At 48.7% G+C, this 15185-nt stretch overlaps 2 protein-coding genes across 7 annotated transcripts in view; one reads left to right on the forward strand and one right to left on the reverse strand.

Annotated features, from left to right (window-relative positions):
- Nucleotides 1-8136, forward strand: part of MAP4K1 (mitogen-activated protein kinase kinase kinase kinase 1) — a 31485-nt gene extending 23349 nt beyond the window's left edge. Inside the window, exons 22-32 of one of the 2 annotated variants that reach the window (XM_081962071.1) lie at nt 261-337; nt 467-527; nt 2607-2712; nt 3404-3462; nt 3596-3699; nt 4858-5032; nt 5675-5743; nt 5835-5918; nt 6505-6575; nt 6811-6866; nt 7363-8136. In XM_081962071.1, coding sequence (XP_081818197.1) covers nt 261-337; nt 467-527; nt 2607-2712; nt 3404-3462; nt 3596-3699; nt 4858-5032; nt 5675-5743; nt 5835-5918; nt 6505-6575; nt 6811-6866; nt 7363-7432 — 932 coding nt within the window. In that variant the 3' untranslated portion in view covers nt 7433-8136. The remainder of the gene's footprint in view (nt 1-260; nt 338-466; nt 528-2606; nt 2713-3403; nt 3463-3595; nt 3700-4857; nt 5033-5674; nt 5744-5834; nt 5919-6504; nt 6576-6810; nt 6867-7362) is intronic. The other variant, XM_081962072.1, reaches the window with a different exon arrangement.
- Nucleotides 8137-8231: 95 nt separating this feature from the next.
- The window catches only part of RYR1 (ryanodine receptor 1), a 125450-nt gene continuing 118496 nt past the window's right edge, over nt 8232-15185 (reverse strand). For all 5 annotated transcript variants that reach the window (XM_081962069.1, XM_081962067.1, XM_081962068.1 and 2 more), the window contains 7 exons: nt 14528-14674; nt 14282-14416; nt 13860-14016; nt 12957-13021; nt 11276-11376; nt 10595-10646; nt 8232-9571 (listed from right to left, as the gene is read on the reverse strand). In XM_081962069.1, the coding sequence (XP_081818195.1) occupies nt 9476-9571; nt 10595-10646; nt 11276-11376; nt 12957-13021; nt 13860-14016; nt 14282-14416; nt 14528-14674 (753 nt within the window). In that variant the 3' untranslated portion in view covers nt 8232-9475. The remainder of the gene's footprint in view (nt 9572-10594; nt 10647-11275; nt 11377-12956; nt 13022-13859; nt 14017-14281; nt 14417-14527; nt 14675-15185) is intronic.

The raw sequence follows: 15185 nt of genomic DNA on the forward strand, positions 1-15185 counted from the left end.
ATGTCCCTGAGATCAGCAAGACGTATTCTTTCTGTTCACCGTCTCTGCGGGACGGTTTAGTTCCGTTTGGACCACCCAGTGGCAAAAGTATCGACTGCAATCTCAGAGCATTGAGATCGCACGTCGTCTCGTCGCGACTTCGGCTCCTCCCTTCAGAGACCATCTGTTTATGTGCCCGCCAAGGGTGGATGGCCTCTGGATGGCATGCAATTGATCAGATTGGGCCCACCTTCATTCTGAATTTCCTCCCTATTTTCCAGAGCTGCACTTAATTCTGGGGGCTGAAGAAGGAATCTTCGCCTTGAACCGGAGTGAGGCAGAACCCGCTCTAGAACTGGTGAGGCTGACGGGGCGGCAGGAACGGGTCTGAACGACAGAAGGGAGAAGGCGGAGAATTCCGTTTCTGGCTTGCTTTGAAAAACCTCATTCTCTCTCTTCTTTTCTTTGTCCCTCTCCCTTTCTCAAGCTTTATCACAGCCGAACGACGTGGGTCTATTGCATAGGAAACGTTCTCATGTCACTTTCAGGTAAGTTGGGAAAAGTGCGGAGAAATGCAACAAAGAGGATTAGGAGCCTGGAGGCTAAAACATAGGAAGAACGGTTGTAGGAATTGGGTATATTTAGTCTTGGTGTCAAGTTTCCAAAATATGCCCTAATTACCAGGGGTGACATGATAGCAGTGTTCCAATATTTGAGGGGTTGTCACAGAGAGGAGGGGGTCAAGCTATTTCCCAGGACAAGAAGCTATGGATGGAAACTAACCAAGGAGAGAAGCAACCTGGAATTAAGGAGAAATTTCCTGAGTGAGAACAATGAACCACTGGAACAGCCTGCCTCTAGAAGTTGTGGGTGCTTCATCCCTGGAGGCTTTCAAGAAGAGGCTGGGCAGCCACTTGTCTCAAATTTTATAGGGTCTCCTGCTTGATCAGGGGGTTGGATTATATGACCTCCAAGGTCCCTTCCAACTCTTCTGTTATTCTGGTCATCCAGGGGTTGTGTTCCAATAGATGTGGGTCTATTGCGGTGGTGGGATGCTGCCAGTTTAACAACTGGTTCGGTGAGTGTGTGCTTTGCACACGCATGGTGAAAACTGAGCATTTAAAACCTCAGCTGCTTACCTTCCAAGTCAGCAACGATAAGTGAAACAGCTGTGGTGTGTGTGTGTGTGTGTGTAGGAAATAAAATGTGCTGCGTGATTGAGATGAGCTAGAAAGCAGGAAATAAAGGAGAGGAAAGAGCATGGGCAGGTGGACGCGGCCAGCTGATCGTCGGAGCTACCGATTCACCCGAACCAGTCTGAACCGGCTGAATATCACCTCTGGTCTATTGCGTAGGAAACCTCCCCATGTCAATTTTGGATAGGTTGATCATTCAGGGGTATGCTGGCTGGAGAATTCTGGGAGTTGAAGTCCACAAGTCTTAAAGTTGCCAAGTTTGAAGACCTCTGTACTACTACTACTACGACGACGACGACTCTGTACTAAAAAACTAACTAACTAGAACAGGGGTGTCCAAACTTGGGAACTTTAAGACTTGTGGACTTCAACTCCCAGAATTCTGGGAGTTGAAGTCCACAAGTCTTAAAGTTCCCAAGTTTGGACACCCCTGAACTAGAAAAACCAATTTCTTCCTGCAAAGAGAGATACACTTCCTCTTAAATTACTTAAGCGCAGAGTTTTCATTGGGTAGGTTGCTAACCGATTTTATGTATCTATATATATATATTTTACATTTTTGAAATGTGTTTTTGTAATGTTGTGGGCCTTTCAACGTTTTTATCTGCAAAATTCAGGAAGTGGTAATAAATCAACCCGCCGGCTAATATCTGCAGACCGACCTGCTGTTCGAGCAATTTCCTCTTTTTACTCTTTGCATTTTGTTTTGTTCTTTTCTCCTCCCGGTTTAAAAAGCCCTCTTGAGAAAGCGGTAAGAGAAAGACCGTAAGAGCCACCTGAAGTAAAAAAAAAAAAAGAAGAAGCAGCCAAGAGAACGAGAGGGATGAAAGTGCACTTTGAAGGACAAAGTGAAATTGTAGTAGAACCACCTCAGAGTGCATTACTAAATGTGCTTGTGCAAATTCTGCAAATACAGACCCATTCCTCTTGCAAAATTTAAGTCCCAAGCCCTGAACAGACTCCCCGATCATTTGCACCCAGGAGCCATAATAATGGTTAATATTCAGAACAGGTAATTCTCGACTCACGACTGCAATTCCAACCGGCACTAGTTGTTAAGTAAGGCAGTTGTTAAATGAGGTCCACCCAATTTTGCTATGTTTTTTTTGCCCCTGGGGGTCGTTAAGAGAATCACGTGGTTGTTAATCGAATCTCACTCCCACCCACCCACCCAAGAACTGGCTAGGAACATTGCAAACGATGAGCATGTGGTGGCTTCAACCGTCATAAATACATGCCAGTTGCCGAGCGCCTGAATTCTGATCATGTCATTCTGGGGATATTGCGATGTTAATAAGGGCGAGAATTGCTGTAAGTCACTTTTTTCAGCACCGTCGTAATTTCAAGTGGTCACTAAATGAATGATCGTAAATCAAGGACTTCCTGTATAATTAATTAACCTTGATAGGTTTTCTTTTCCCTTTGATTCAGGCAAGGTTCCCCAGCTCTTCTCCCACAATTTACTGAGTCTGCATGAGCAGAGCAAGAGGGACCAGCGCATGGGGGTGTCCCTTTCTCCACACCGACTATTACCCAGGTAAAGCCCATCACCGCAACGGTGTCTTTCTCTTACCGCTTAACACTTCAGGATTCATTTAGGTGTGAGAATGGTTCATCTCTTTTATCTGGCAGGGGTCTTTAGCAGACTGGCTGGCTGGAGGCTCAACTGGTTATTGTTGGTGGGTGTCCTTGGAGGTCTCTGAGCTTGGTGGCTTTCTTGCAGGCTTTTCGAGACAAAACTAGATAACATCATCAGTGCTAGGAGGGAGTGGGGTTTGCAGAAAGGAGGAGGGGGAGGAGGGGGAGGAGGGGGGAAGAGGAGGAAGAGGAGGAGAATGACTGTGAGGTCTTTGGTATTCTCTGAGCTTGGTGGTTTTCTTGTGGACATCTCATTACCCTAACTAGATAACATCATCAGTGCTAGAAGGGAGTGGGGTTTGCAGAGAGAAGAGGAGGGTTTGTGAGGTCCTTGGTATTCTCTGAGCTTGGTGGTTTTCTTGCAGACATTTCATGGCCCGAATAGGTAACATCATCAGTGCTAGAAGGGAGTGGGTTTTGCTCTTTGTTCATGTACAAGCGGCTTGTTCTGGTTGGTGGCAGAAGTTTTGGTGAAGTCCAGACTTCTTAAAGTTGCCAAGATTGAGAAACGCTCTGTAAGACAGTTCTAAAAGACCATCTCGTTGTCCCTCCATAATCAGCCCATCTTCCCTTCCCTTCCTTCCCTCTAGAAAAAACGTCATCACCACCAAGATCCCCGACACGAAGGGATGCCAGAAATGTTGCACAGGTGCTTTGAATGCCAGTCTTGGGGACGGTCACGGTCACCACGGGCTGACCCCTTCTCCCCTCCCCTCCGTTGTCCTGCCTAGCATCCAATACAGCCTGTTGTCTCTCCCCCCCCCCCACCGCCTTTCTTGCAGCCAGGAACACCCAGAACAGTTGCCACTTCCTCTGTGGAGCATTGGAGGCAGGAGTGGTTCTCCTCCAATGGTATGAACCCATGCAGAAATTCATGCTGGTCAAGGTAAGAGCCGAGTCCCCTGCAAGAGGAAGCATCTCCTTGCCAGAGTGAAGGTGGGCATCCCAAGGAAGAGGCAGCCAGGTTGCCTCTTTGACAGCTTAGTTAGCTAGGTCGCGTGGTTTGCAATTTAGTGCATTGGGTGGAATTACCAAAGCAGACCCAGGTTGGTGCCAAACCAGAGGTGAAATCCAGCAGGTTCTGGAGAACCGGTAGCAGAAATCTTGAGTAGTTCGGAGAACCAGTACCGGAAATCTTGAGTAGTTCGGAGAACCGGCAAATGCCACCTCTGGCTGGCCCCAGAGTGGGGTAGGAATGGAGATTTTGAAGTATCCTTCCCCTGCCTTGCCCACCAAGCCACGCCCACCAAGCCATGCCCACAGAACCTGTAGTAAAAAAATTTGAATTTCACCACTGTGCCAACCAATGGACCAACCAACCTCTTTCCCACCCTGTGCATTCTCTCTGAAGACCTCTCACCAGTTTATTATTTAAACTATTTTGGGATGCCAGGGTTTCCCCATTTTTTTCAGGGCATGATTTATTCCTTCTGGGCTATTATTGAACGCATGTTTCTCTTTTGCACTGGTGAGACCACATTTGGAATGCTGCGTCCCGTTTTGGTGGCCCCAATACTAAAAAAAAGACATTGAGATTCTAGAAACAGAGCAAAAAAGAGCAACAAAGATGATTAGGGAACTGGAGGCTAAAGCATATGAAGAACGGTTGCAGGAACTGTGTATGTCTGGTTTAATGAAAAGAAGGACTAGGGGAGACAAGATACCATTGTTCCAATATCTCAGAGGTTGCCACAAAGAAGAGGGAGTCAAGCTATTCTCCAAGGCACCTGAGGGTAGAACAAGAAGCAATGGGTGGAAACTAATCAAGGAGAGAAGCAACTTAGAACTAAGGGGGAATTTCCTGGCAGTGAGAACAATTAACCAGTGGAACTGCTTGCCTCCAGAAGTTGGGGGTGGAGGTTTTTAAGAAGAGACTGGACAGCCATTCGCTCAGAACGGTATAGATTCTTCTGTTGAAGACTTATCTGTATTTGAAAAGTTGCCAGAGGGTTATTAGTACAGGTACCCCCCATGGTAGAGATGGCACTTTTGTGGGCATCAATCCCATTCAGGAAACTTCCCTTCTCTTCTTCTCTTTGGATAGTACTTTGATTTCCCCCTGCCTTCCTTGCTGCCCATCTTCGAGATGCTGATAAACCCCGAAGAGGAATATCCGGTGGTCTGCATTGGGGTGAGCAAGGGCCCCCCAGGACAAGCCGTACAGTTTCAAGTCATTAACCTCAATTCCTTAACCTCCTGGTTTATCAGCGACAAAAGCGGTGAGTCTCCTGGAAGCATATCCTGGTTTCTCCCCCCCCCCCCTCGAGGACTAGCTGAATCCCAGGATGCGTTCAAAGCCATCGGGTGGCCCATTTGACATTCGAGAACTGCCTCTGCATATCTGCTGTTGCTCATTCTTTACGAAGGACAATGATAAGGTAGAACTTCAGTAGAAAGGTCTTCTGCATTCACGACATAAGCCTGAGAGTGAAAAATCAGGCCTGTCTGATGTTACATCTTTTCTATCTTGATCTATGGAGGGGAGAGTTGGTCTCTTTGTAGAAAGCTACTTGAAAAGACTAGAAGCATTTGAAATGTGGATTTACAGGTGGCTGCTACGTAGGAGCTGGCTTGACAAAATCAGAAATGAGGAGGGGATAAGCCGCCTGGGAAAGCCAAGGGAAATCATCAAAACCATTTTTTAAAGAAAGCAAAAAGTTAGAATATTTCGGACAGGTGATGTGACACCCGGAAAAATAGGACATCCCTCACTTAATCCTCCTTCAAGGAAAGATTGAAGGCAAAGGAGGTCCAGGCAGAAGAAGAACATCATGGCTTCAAAATCGAACGGGCTGGTTTGGACAAAAGCTTTAAATGAATGCCTAGCCGTAGTTCTGAACAATGCATCTGTCTGTCCACAGAACCTTCCTGCTGTGGCTTCGTCCAGGTGACTCAATTGGACAACAAGACAGTGATGGTTCTGATGGACGGTAAGGAGAAGCTAGGTGGCCTTTGGTGGGTCAGGACTGTAAGGAGGGACCGTTCCTGCTGGGGCCAATGCGTTTTTGGTTTCTTTCCCAGGATGCATCCAGTTTGTCAGCCCCCGAGGGGCACTGCTTGGATCGCCACCAAAACTCACCTTCGACGTAGCGGTGGAGTCGGTCGGTGAGTTCCTTTTCTCCACCCTGTTCGGTACTTCCTCCTCTTCCAGTTGCCTCCTCTCCATCATCTGATGCTCCTTTCGGGTCTTAGAGGAAGGACATCTCCAGAGGAGCTCTGACCTTGATGGAGAAAGAGATCTAACCTAACCTTCTTCTCTTATCAAGTGCTGCCTGGGATTCTCTGGTTGTTGTGATGGTGTGAGTGTGGTGAGTTTGCTGGCTTCTCTATCCAGGAGTACTGAGAGATGCGTCAGTACCAACAACCAGAGTACAACTTAACTACTCTATTATGTTCTGCCTATAGTACAGGAATCTCCCACATTGGCAGCCTCCTTCCTCTAGGGAACAAATAGATAAGGCTCCAAGGAATTTAGGGAGGGTCGGTTAGCAATTTTGTGGTTGCACAATGACTCCAGGCTATCTCTATGCTTGATTCCTCCTCCCACGCCAGGCTGGGTGCTTCTCAAAGACGGCACGGATCTTTCTTTGGGTTAAGGTTGAGTCACCCTTTGAGGGATGCAAGATCATTTATGAAATGGAGAGGAGGTCATGGTGGCAGGACATGAACTTCTCCGCTTTTCTGTTTCCAGCACTGATGCAGCACTGCGTGCATGCATTTTGGCGCCATGGTGTGCAGACACGGCCGCTTGGATCAGGGCAGGTAAAGAAGGAGCAGTTGTGTTTTCAACATGGCGTGGTCAGCCCTCTTGGGATTTTATGCCAAGGATGGTGGTGGGAGAAGAGCCCAAGATAACACCTTCACGGTCTTCTACCATATTCTCCAACAATGAGCGCATCTCATTTATCTCGCTCCTGATTTGTGGATAGAAGTCCAACGATTCTTAGCAAGAGGCTCACTCCATGACCCTTCATCCTGATCTGATGTTTCTTCTCAGGTAGCCCAGAAGCTGCAGGATCAACGGTGGACCTTCCGCCTCCTGGGAGCCTCCAGGTTTGAAGACCTCCAACCTCATCTCTGTGCTTCTCCCACCCGTGCAACTCGCTCCACCCCTTTGTGGCCTTCAGAACTTCTCCCAATTTCCTTGTTTGGGTCCTGTACTGAATAAGAGGGACTCCTTTTCTTTGGCTCTTTGAGGCAACCATCTCCATCCCGTGGTCTCCATGGTCCCCAATCTTTTCAGCTACCACGGTTATCCCACAACCACAGAACATCCTCCTCAGGGTGCCCATCAGGGGTGGTATTCACTTACTTTCCCTACTGGTTAACAACTGTGAGCGTGCACACATCCACACGTGCGCTCAGTCTTCCGTGCATGCGCTTTGATCGCGCACGCTGCTTGCACGCAGCTTGAAAACGTGCCTAATTAGGACAGCACGTTTCCACACGAATCCCGCGATTTCCACAACCGGTTCAGGTGAACCGGTCCGAACCGGCTGAATGCCACTGAATACCTAATTCTCGTCTTTCTCTTCTCCTTCCTTGCCAGCACCGTTGTGTTAGAGACGCGACCAGTGAATAATCCAAATTCCGCCAGCAATCTCTACGTGCCGGAATGATGATGGTTGTAGGTTGCTCAGACTGACCCTTTCCCACCCTCTGGAACGGAGTCCTCAAACAAAAACAAGCGATGGGGAAGGGGACTCCTTCCGTCCGATGCTTCAGGACTGCCCAGGAAGCTGGCAAAGCAGGGCTGGCAGTGAGAAATTGTCTAGCCGAACTCTTCAGTAGCTTCACCCCGAAGCACCAAAGAACACCAATGCCCTGGTTTTACGCTTCTCATTACATTCCACTCAACCTCAGTAAACAGTATGCTCAGCTTTTCGTTCCCCGTATGTACCTTCTCCTCTGAAAGGTGTATCTCAGTGTGCATGTATGTATGAACAGTGTCCAGGATGTGGCTAAGTTGTGTATGGCCAGATCCTGCCTGAGTAGGGGTTACCGCCAGGATGTTGTGTTTGCCCCATCACTGGAGGCTTTCAAGAAGAGATCAGATGGCCATCTGTCTGAAGTGGTATAGAGCTCTCCTGCTTGAGCAGGGGGTTGGACTAGGAGACCTCCAAGGTCCCTTCCAACTCTTTTATTCTCTTGAATCTCTTCTTCTCCATCAAGGTTCTCTGCTCACACACCCCTTACACATGGGGGGGGGGGCTCCATTCACCCAAGCCAGGATGCCTTGGGAGTCATGCGATATCCCAAGCTGGCGTCCGTGCCTATTTTCAGCAGACAGATAACCAATAAAACGCAAGGCGATCCAAAAGCGGACTCATAAAAAGCACAGCGTGAACAACAGCAGGAAAAAACAACAACCGCATTGCAATTCGTTGGTTCTGCAGAAGGAGGATATCGACTCGGGGATGTTGCAGCAGTCTATGGTTTATTGGCAGAGAACCAAGCTGGACTTGAAGGGGAGGGAGAACCACAAAGGAGGTCTGCATCCCCGCAACAGAGCTGGCTTCAAATGTCCAGTGGGGACGGCCATTAAATTGGGGACGGCAAAGGGGTCTATTCTGTACAGGAGTTCAAGGGGGCTGTGGATCTCCAGAGGGCCCCTTGCCTCCCCCAGCCCCAACATACACACACAAACACACACACACACACACACACCTGGCTCTACTGGGTGGGATTTATGGACTCCACTCACCACCCTAAGTATAAACAAGTAAGAGGGAGGGAGGACAAGTGGGGAGGGTTATTCAAGTCACGGAGGGGAGGAACAGAGGGGGCTGCATTCTTCTTCTGGGGGACTCCCAGCATCTCTTTGGCACCCGGCTACTCTGGCCGACTGAAATCAGGAGCAAATTCAATGCCCCACCTTCTCCCTGTACCAACTTGCCCCGTCCAACTCACCGCCGCCAATTTGGCTGCATGACAACTCGCCGTGGGACAAATGAATATCAAAGAAACGGCGGGGCAGGATCGTTAAAGAAAGAATATGAAAGGAGGGACAGAACGAAGTGGGAAGGACAAGCATTAAAATATACAGTATATTTTTTTTCCCAAAAATTTATTTTAAATAATTAAAGCTGAATGGTTCAATTGCCCCGCAGCGAGTTCTCTCGTGGCGAGTCGGCCGGGGCGAATTGTCCCATTCCGTTCCCCTGATGGGTGCGGAAGAGTAGTTTTTCCCTGTATGGAGGGCCCTCCCCTCTCCTGGGGAGGGGGGGGAGGGCCAATAAAAGGCACTTGAAACTGGGAGGGGTTGGGGGGGGCTTTAACCTGGATAGGAAGCCTATTGCACGAACCCCACCGACGCCAGGGGACCAGAAAGAGTTGGGGAGATTTACTGGCCGACTGGGAGGCTGGCTTAGCCCAAGCAGACGGGGCATTTCTCAGGGGTGGGGGCAGAAATACCCACCTCTTCCACTGGGGATGGGACGGGACTTGGCAGCAAGAGGCAGAAGACACAGTGGGGATGACATGAGGGCAGAGGGAGGGAACGAGGCGGCTCTCCCCAAGCTTGAAACCAAAGACGCTCAGCTAGGCTGTCCCCACTCTGCTTTGCTTCTGACCCTGCCCTTTTCTCTAGGGCGGAAGGAAGGGGGCAAGGGAGGTGGACCCAGGGCAGCTGCCATGCCCCCCTGCTTAGCCCAGGGGAGCCTCTAGCCGAGCTGGTCTTCATACTGTTTCCGGAAGCAGTCTCCAGCCGGGAAAAAATCCCAACAGCGCTCTTGGTACATTTTCCAGACGTAGGATTCCTGCAAAAGGGAGAACACATTGATAAAGGAAAGCAGCGTCCCTTTAAAAAAAAAATTCAACCACAGGGAGTCCTCAGCTTACAACCGTTTCGTTAAGTGACCTTTCGGTGCTACAACGGCACTGAAAAAAGTGACTTAGGAACGGGTCCTCGCACTTAAGACTCTCACATTATTTCCCTGGGGGTCAAAATTCGGGCGACTGGGAAACTGGCATGTACTTAGGATGGCTGCAGGATCCCGGGGTCACGCGATCGCCTTTGCGACCTTCCCAGCTGCCATCCCGCAAGCCAAGACAATGGGGCAAGCCGGATTTGCTTTACGGCAGCATGGTTTGCTTAACGACTGCAGCGATTTGCATAACAGCCTTGCCAAAGAAGGTTGTAAAAATAAAATAAAAGGTGGGCTTCCTTTAACAACCGCCTTCCTTGGCAATAGAAATTCTGTCTCAGTTGTCGTCGTAAGTAGAGGATGAACCGTAATAATGTCATTTAAAAAAAAAACATTTACAGAATAGGTAGAGGAAAAAAAGTGGGGAAAGGCCTAAGGCAAGGGTGTCCAAACTTGGCAACTTTAAGACTTGTGGACTTCAACTTCCAGAATTCCCCAGCCAGCATGGCTGGCTGGGGAATTCTGGGAGTTGAAGTCCACAAGTCTTAAAGTTGCCAAGTTTGGACACCCCTGGCCTAAGGGATGCAGAATAAGATATTCGTAAACAAGCAAAGGATTTCCAATGGTCCTCACATTTAAAATCCCTTGTTTCATGAAGAGTGTATAGGTTTGTGACATCATCTTTCAAGAAAAGGTCTATGAAGCTCTAAATATTATCTTTAGCATTAGTGTCACCATTGTTTGTCATTGTTCCTCAAACAATGTGGAGAAAAAGCAAAGGGAAAAAAAAAGAGAGGCGGGGAAGAAAAATATTAGTAAAAGAAATAATTTGAAAAGAAGAAAAACGGATACAAAATATTGGGTTTCAACTTCCCTCCCCTCCCGTCCTTGGGCACCCTCAGGAAGTCCTCTCACCTGGCCAGTGTGCTCCGTTTCGTCCTTATTGATGAGATACATCAGGAAGAACCTACAAGGGGGAGGAAAGGGGGAAAGGAATGACGTGAAAAACTTTGTAAGGAAAGGAACCGTGCCAAGCATATCTTCGGATTTAGAGAAACGTGGGTTGTACCCAGAAGAATACCTTCGAGGGAATGGGAAATACGGCCTCTTGGGAAGTGGAGAAATTGGGGAAGGGGATGGGGAAGAGGAAGTCTCTCCTATTATCACCCTTCCTGCAATTTAACTTGCAGCTCTCCAATGGACTATGAGAGGCAGAACCTGTGAGGCCGTGGAAGAAAACCCAGCAAACAAGACAAGCGTCAGAGAAGAGAAATCTGAATCCAAGGAGCAGACATGTAATTTGAGAAAGTGTCTCAGACCTGACTTGCAAGATTTGGCTAAATACCAGGGGTGGGATTCAGCCGATTCGGATCAGTTCGGGCGATCTGGATGTTAATTTTAATCTGGTTCGCCGAACCGGTAGTTACAAGGCCCGGCTCACCCCTGCCCACCCCTCCCCTCCCCTCCCCTCCGTGTCTTTGAATGGATGGTTTTCTGCTTTCTGAAACCTTCAGAGCTACAGAATAAAGGCCAGGAAAACTTTGGCTGTGGCCTTTCCTCTCTCCGCCCCCCCCCCCCCCCGCGTCCTTTGCTTACATGTAATTTGCAAGGTTGTGCTCCTCTAACGTGTGGGTCTCAAAGCCGTGGGGCGTCGTGTCAAAATAGTCACTGCCAAGCCCACAGATGAAACATTTGGTCTGTCGAGGACAACAAAGAAGAGTGAGGAAAAGGGCAGAACAGTCGTAAAAGACTCGGATGCGAGTCTTAACACCCACTTTTCTTAGCAATGGAAATTCTGGTCCCAATGGGAGCTGCCTGTACAGCATTTTTTTTCTTCCTGTTCACAGACTGACTTTCTACCAATGAATCCATTCGTGATCCCATTATGGGATTCCATTATGGAATTATTGGAATAACAATAGGAAGAGCCGAGGTGGTGCAGTGGTTAGAGTGCAATGCTGCAGGCTACTTCAGTTCAAATCTCACCGGCTCAAGGTTGACTCAGCCTTCCATCCTTCTGAGGTGGGTTAAGTGAGGACCCAGATTGTTGGGGGCAATGTGGTGACTCTGTAAACTGCTTAGAGATGGCTGTAAAAGCACTGAGAAGCGGTATATAAGACTAAGTACGATTGCCCTTCCTTCCTTCCTTCCTTCCTTCCTTCCTTCCTTCCTCCCTCCCTCCCTCCCTCCCTCCCTCCCTCCCTCCCTCCCATGGTGCACGATGATTAGAATGCAGCATTGCAGGCTAACTCTGCCAACTGCCAGCAGTTCGATCCTGATCAGCTCAAGGTTGACTCAGCCTTCCATCCTTCTGAGGTGGGTTAAGTGAGGACCCAGATTGTTGGGGGCAATGTGGTGACTCTGTAAACTGCTTAGAGATGGCTGTAAAAGCACTGAGAAGCGGTATATAAGACTAAGTACGATTGCCCTTCCTTCCTTCCTTCCTTCCTTCCTTCCTTCCTTCCTCCCTCCCTCCCTCCCTCCCTCCCTCCCTCCCTCCCTCCCATGGTGCACGATGATTAGAATGCAGCATTGCAGGCTAACTCTGCCAACTGCCAGCAGTTCGATCCTGATCAGCTCAAGGTTGACTCAGCCTTCCATCCTTCTGAGGTGGGTTAAGTGAGGACCCAGATTGTTGGGGGCAATGTGGTGACTCTGTAAACTGCTTAGAGATGGCTGTAAAAGCACTGAGAAGCGGTATATAAGACTAAGTACGATTGCCCTTCCTTCCTTCCTTCCTTCCTTCCTTCCTCCCTCCCTCCCTCCCTCCCTCCCTCCCTCCCTCCCTCCCATGGTGCACGATGATTAGAATGCAGCATTGCAGGCTAACTCTGCCAACTGCCAGCAGTTCGATCCTGATCAGCTCAAGGTTGACTCAGCCTTCCATCCTTCCGAGGTGGGTAAAATGTGGACTCAGATTGTTGGGGGCAAGAAGCTGACTCTGTAAACCGCTTGGAGAGGGCTGTAAAAGCATTATGAAGCGGTATATAAGTCTAGGAGTATTGCTATTATACCACCCATTAAAGATATTATCATTTACGTCTCCCAAAACAAAGAGGTGAATCACATCTCTCTGGGAAGAAAGCCTGGAAGAAAAGCCTCCAGAAAACATGGGAGCTCCAACACGGGAGGTTTTAAAGAAGAGATTGGACAACCATTTGTCTGGAATGTCGTAGGGTTTTCTGCTTGACGATCAGGGGGTTGGACCAGAAGACCTCCAAGGTCCCTTCCAACTCTCTTATTCTGCTAAAAATGAGAGAGAGGCGATTCAGCGTACCTCCATGTCCTCCTTCACTTGCTCCTGTTGGTCTCTCAGCTCCCCAAAGGCATCAATGATCAAACCTGGGGAAATGGAGAAAGAAGTCCAGAAGTCAAAGAGAAAAGGAAAAAAAACTTGAGATTAAGCCAAGCCAAGGAGCATTTTCCCAAAACTGCCACCCGCTACCAAAGGCGTGTTCAGTCATTGGAAGAGGCATCCGGAAGATGCTCAAACACATCCTTGTTTCCAAGGTAGAACATGTTCCAACAGCTCATCACTGGGGTCAGGAAGCAATTCTGTTCCCACAAATATTGGTGTTCTGAGCCAGCTCCCCAAACACGATAAACCCTCTGATGTGAACTCAAAAATTCCTTTATTAGGAATACCGGCAGCCCCGGCAAAACATTTCTCTCGCAGGCTAACAAGTCCACCTGTGCAGAAGACAAATAGTTGTCTGCCACACCTATTCATCTCCACCCGCCCCGGCCTTTTATCTCCAGAACTAGGGAGGGATTTTGCTAGCAGCGGTGACTCTTCCTTCCCAAGGACCGGCCCATAGATTTCCACTGCTCTCCTCCCCTCTGCCTTCTGCGCATCGGTGCGTCAGGCACTGGACCCAGCTGTTCCTCCTCTTCCTCATCAGCCACCTCCAGACCTGTGGGGTGTTGACTATGCATCTGAGGGCTGACAGACAGCCCAGGTTCCGCCTCTTTCTTTCTCTCTGCCAGCTCCATTCCCTCTCCCCCCCCCCCCCCTTGGAGCTCTCAGGTTGCCCTGATGCTGACCCTGACTCCGAACGCTGCCTCCTCTTCCTCTGATTCAGTTGCTAACAGGCCACAACTGGTTAGAATTAAGGAAGTAGACAAGAGACACAGTGATACAGCAGAGACTCGTGAAGGGGCGCAGGCCCACCCATCTCACCTTGGATGATAGCCAACAAGATGACAATGACAAAGAAGAAGAAGGTGATATCAAAGATCACGCGGTAGAGCTCATATTCATCTCCAGCTGGATCTTCAATCTCATCCCCGATGCCGCCACCGGCTCTCACTCCAACATACATATGGAAGAGGTAACACTGTTGGGAAGAGAGGAGAAAGCATCCAGGCTCAGGACACAGTGTAGAACTCAGCTTTCCCAACCCCGATGACTCCAGATGTCCAGGAGAACATCAGTCTAGGACAGTGTTTCTCAAACTTGGCGACTTTAAGTCCTGTGGACTTCAACTCCCAGAATCCCCCAGCCAGCATAGCTGGCTGGGGAATTCTGGGAGTTGAAGTCCACAGGACTTAAAGTCGCCAAGTTTGAGAAACACTGGTCTAGGATGTCTCGTCGTCTCTCACCGTCATCATATCATCACATTTCATATCTGGTTCGTCCTCATCCTCGCCCTTGTTGTAGAACTTGCGGAAGAAGTTGAAGGCCACCACGGTGTAAAGGTAGACAACCACCGCCAGCAACCCCACGGTCATCATCAGCTGGGGAAAGAGGACACGGGTGCAGGAGACGGTGAGTTGAGTAGCAGGAAAGAAGAGCTTTCTCTGGTGCCTATGGAGCAGAGGATTCCTCTCCCTCATATCCTAACTGACCTGTTTGCCATTGTGGGTGACAGAGGACAGGATGGTCCTTAAGGTCTTGACGCCCATGGCAATGTCCAGAAGATGGCAAGCGAAGAAGAAGTTGTTGTAATGGCCAAGCATGGACATCACCATGTACCAGAAGAGATAAAGGAAGGACTGCAGTGGGAGGGAGAGGAAGAAGAATAACTGAATGGAGAACAAATGAACAATGTCCTTGAGGTCTTGATAGTAGGAAGAGGAAGGTATCACTAATATCTTCTGGCATTAAACTTTAGTCTAACAACAACGAAGTCAAGACCCAAGAACGAAAAGCGAAGTTGCTTCTTAGTTTCTTTATTGTTCCTTCGCTTACAGACAGAATCTTGCCAGGCTAAAGCAACTATCTGCATTACTTTAGATGTATTCTGTGAACCGCTAAGGAGGGACTGTCTTAGTCCTCTTCCTCCCTCCCAGACATTCCAAACTCCGCTGGCTCTTTGCCCTCTGGTGAAAAGCCTCTCCAGATTGTCCTCAACTTATGACAGTTCAGTTAGTGACTGTTCCAGCACTGAAATAAGTGACTTGTGGCCATTTTTCACTTATGATCATTGCAGCATCCTTATGGTCACGGGTTCAAAATTCAGATGCTTGGCAACTGGCATGTATTTATTTTAGTATCTGGGGGGGT

This window comes from Natrix helvetica (assembly GCF_964273705.1).
Source record: "Natrix helvetica genome assembly, chromosome: 9".
Classification (NCBI taxonomy): domain Eukaryota; kingdom Metazoa; phylum Chordata; class Lepidosauria; order Squamata; family Natricidae; genus Natrix; species Natrix helvetica.